The 1,102-nt window shown below is 70.5% G+C and overlaps 1 protein-coding gene across 1 annotated transcript in view; it reads right to left on the bottom strand.

Moving 5' to 3' along the window:
- SYT8 (synaptotagmin VIII) overlaps window positions 1–1,102 on the bottom strand; it is a gene marked incomplete at its 3' end in the record, with an annotated part of 5,263 nt that overhangs the window by 715 nt on the left and 3,446 nt on the right. The window contains exons 2-5 of the mRNA XM_014533107.1: window positions 965–1,070; window positions 697–863; window positions 210–308; window positions 9–107 (exon numbers count right to left, since the gene is read on the bottom strand). Of these exons, the coding sequence (XP_014388593.1) occupies window positions 9–107; window positions 210–308; window positions 697–863; window positions 965–1,070 (471 nt within the window). The remainder of the gene's footprint in view (window positions 1–8; window positions 108–209; window positions 309–696; window positions 864–964; window positions 1,071–1,102) is intronic.

A 1,102-nucleotide genomic window follows, 5' to 3' on the forward strand; every position in this document is an offset into this window, starting at 1 on the left:
TGTGTGTGCCCGGCCTGGGTGGACAGGCTGATGCGGGCGTAGGGGTCCGCTGTGCCCCCCGGGCCCCTGGCCCTCAGGTCCACTGCCTGCTTGAGGCCCACCTGGATCTGGAGCCAACGGTGACTCAGCCGGGGTCCCCCTGGTCAGCCCCGCACCCGGCCCCTCTCTGAGCCCGCAGCTCCTCTGGGCCTGCCGTGCGGGGCCCTCACCTCCTGGCTTCCAAAGTCGTACTCCAGGGAGAGCTGCAGGCGCCCCCACTGCTGGGCTCCCCCCGGGCCGGACTCCACATCGTCCACCTCCGGCTGCACCTGGCATGGACCAAACCCCATCAGAACCCTAACTGCCCACCCTGGGACCAGGCCACCAGAAGGGCTCACCCTCAGCTCAACTGACCGGCCAGAACTGTGGCCCTGCCCCAGCCCATTGTTGGCACCACTGCCTCCCCAGAACATGCCGTGGCCCCACTGGTGCAGGGCCCACTCTGGGGGTGGCATTCCCGGGCCCTGGGCCCTGGCCTCCCCCTCCCCTCTGCTCCCTGCCTCCCCTGCCAGGAAGGCCCTCTGGCCTCCTCTCCTGGGCAGACCCGCTGCTGGGGGCTGAGCTCATCCTGACCGCCCTGAGCCTAGACCTTCAACTGTGGTCTGGGGCTGACCCAGCCGGGTGCTGGGCATGGGAGCGCTGGTGCCCGCTCCTCACCAGGTGGGTGGTGGTGGCGCCCCGGACACTGCCCAGGCCCACGGCCTCTTTGTCTCGGGGCTTCCTCCTGCGGGCTCGGCGACAGCAGCAGCAGACGACGCAGAGGAGGCAGGAAGCAGTGAGGATGGCGGTGGCGACAGCGATGGCCACCAGTGCCCATCGGGGCCCTGGGGTGGGCACAGAGATGGGCCTGAAATGCCCCTGTGGACAGCACTGCCCCCCACCCAGCCTGGCCAGCCCCAGGCCCCTCCCGGGTCCCACAACTCACAGGGAATCCTGGCAACGAGGTCCGGAATGAGCCCGGATTCAGCCGTGGTGCCCATGGGGGCCGGGGCACTGGGGGGGCCTGGGGGCTGCCCCATCTCCACACCCTGCTGGCTTGGAGGAGATGGCCAGGGCGGCCGGG

The sequence above is a fragment of the Myotis brandtii genome, unplaced genomic scaffold, assembly GCF_000412655.1.
Source record: "Myotis brandtii unplaced genomic scaffold, ASM41265v1 scaffold940, whole genome shotgun sequence".
Classification (NCBI taxonomy): domain Eukaryota; kingdom Metazoa; phylum Chordata; class Mammalia; order Chiroptera; family Vespertilionidae; genus Myotis; species Myotis brandtii.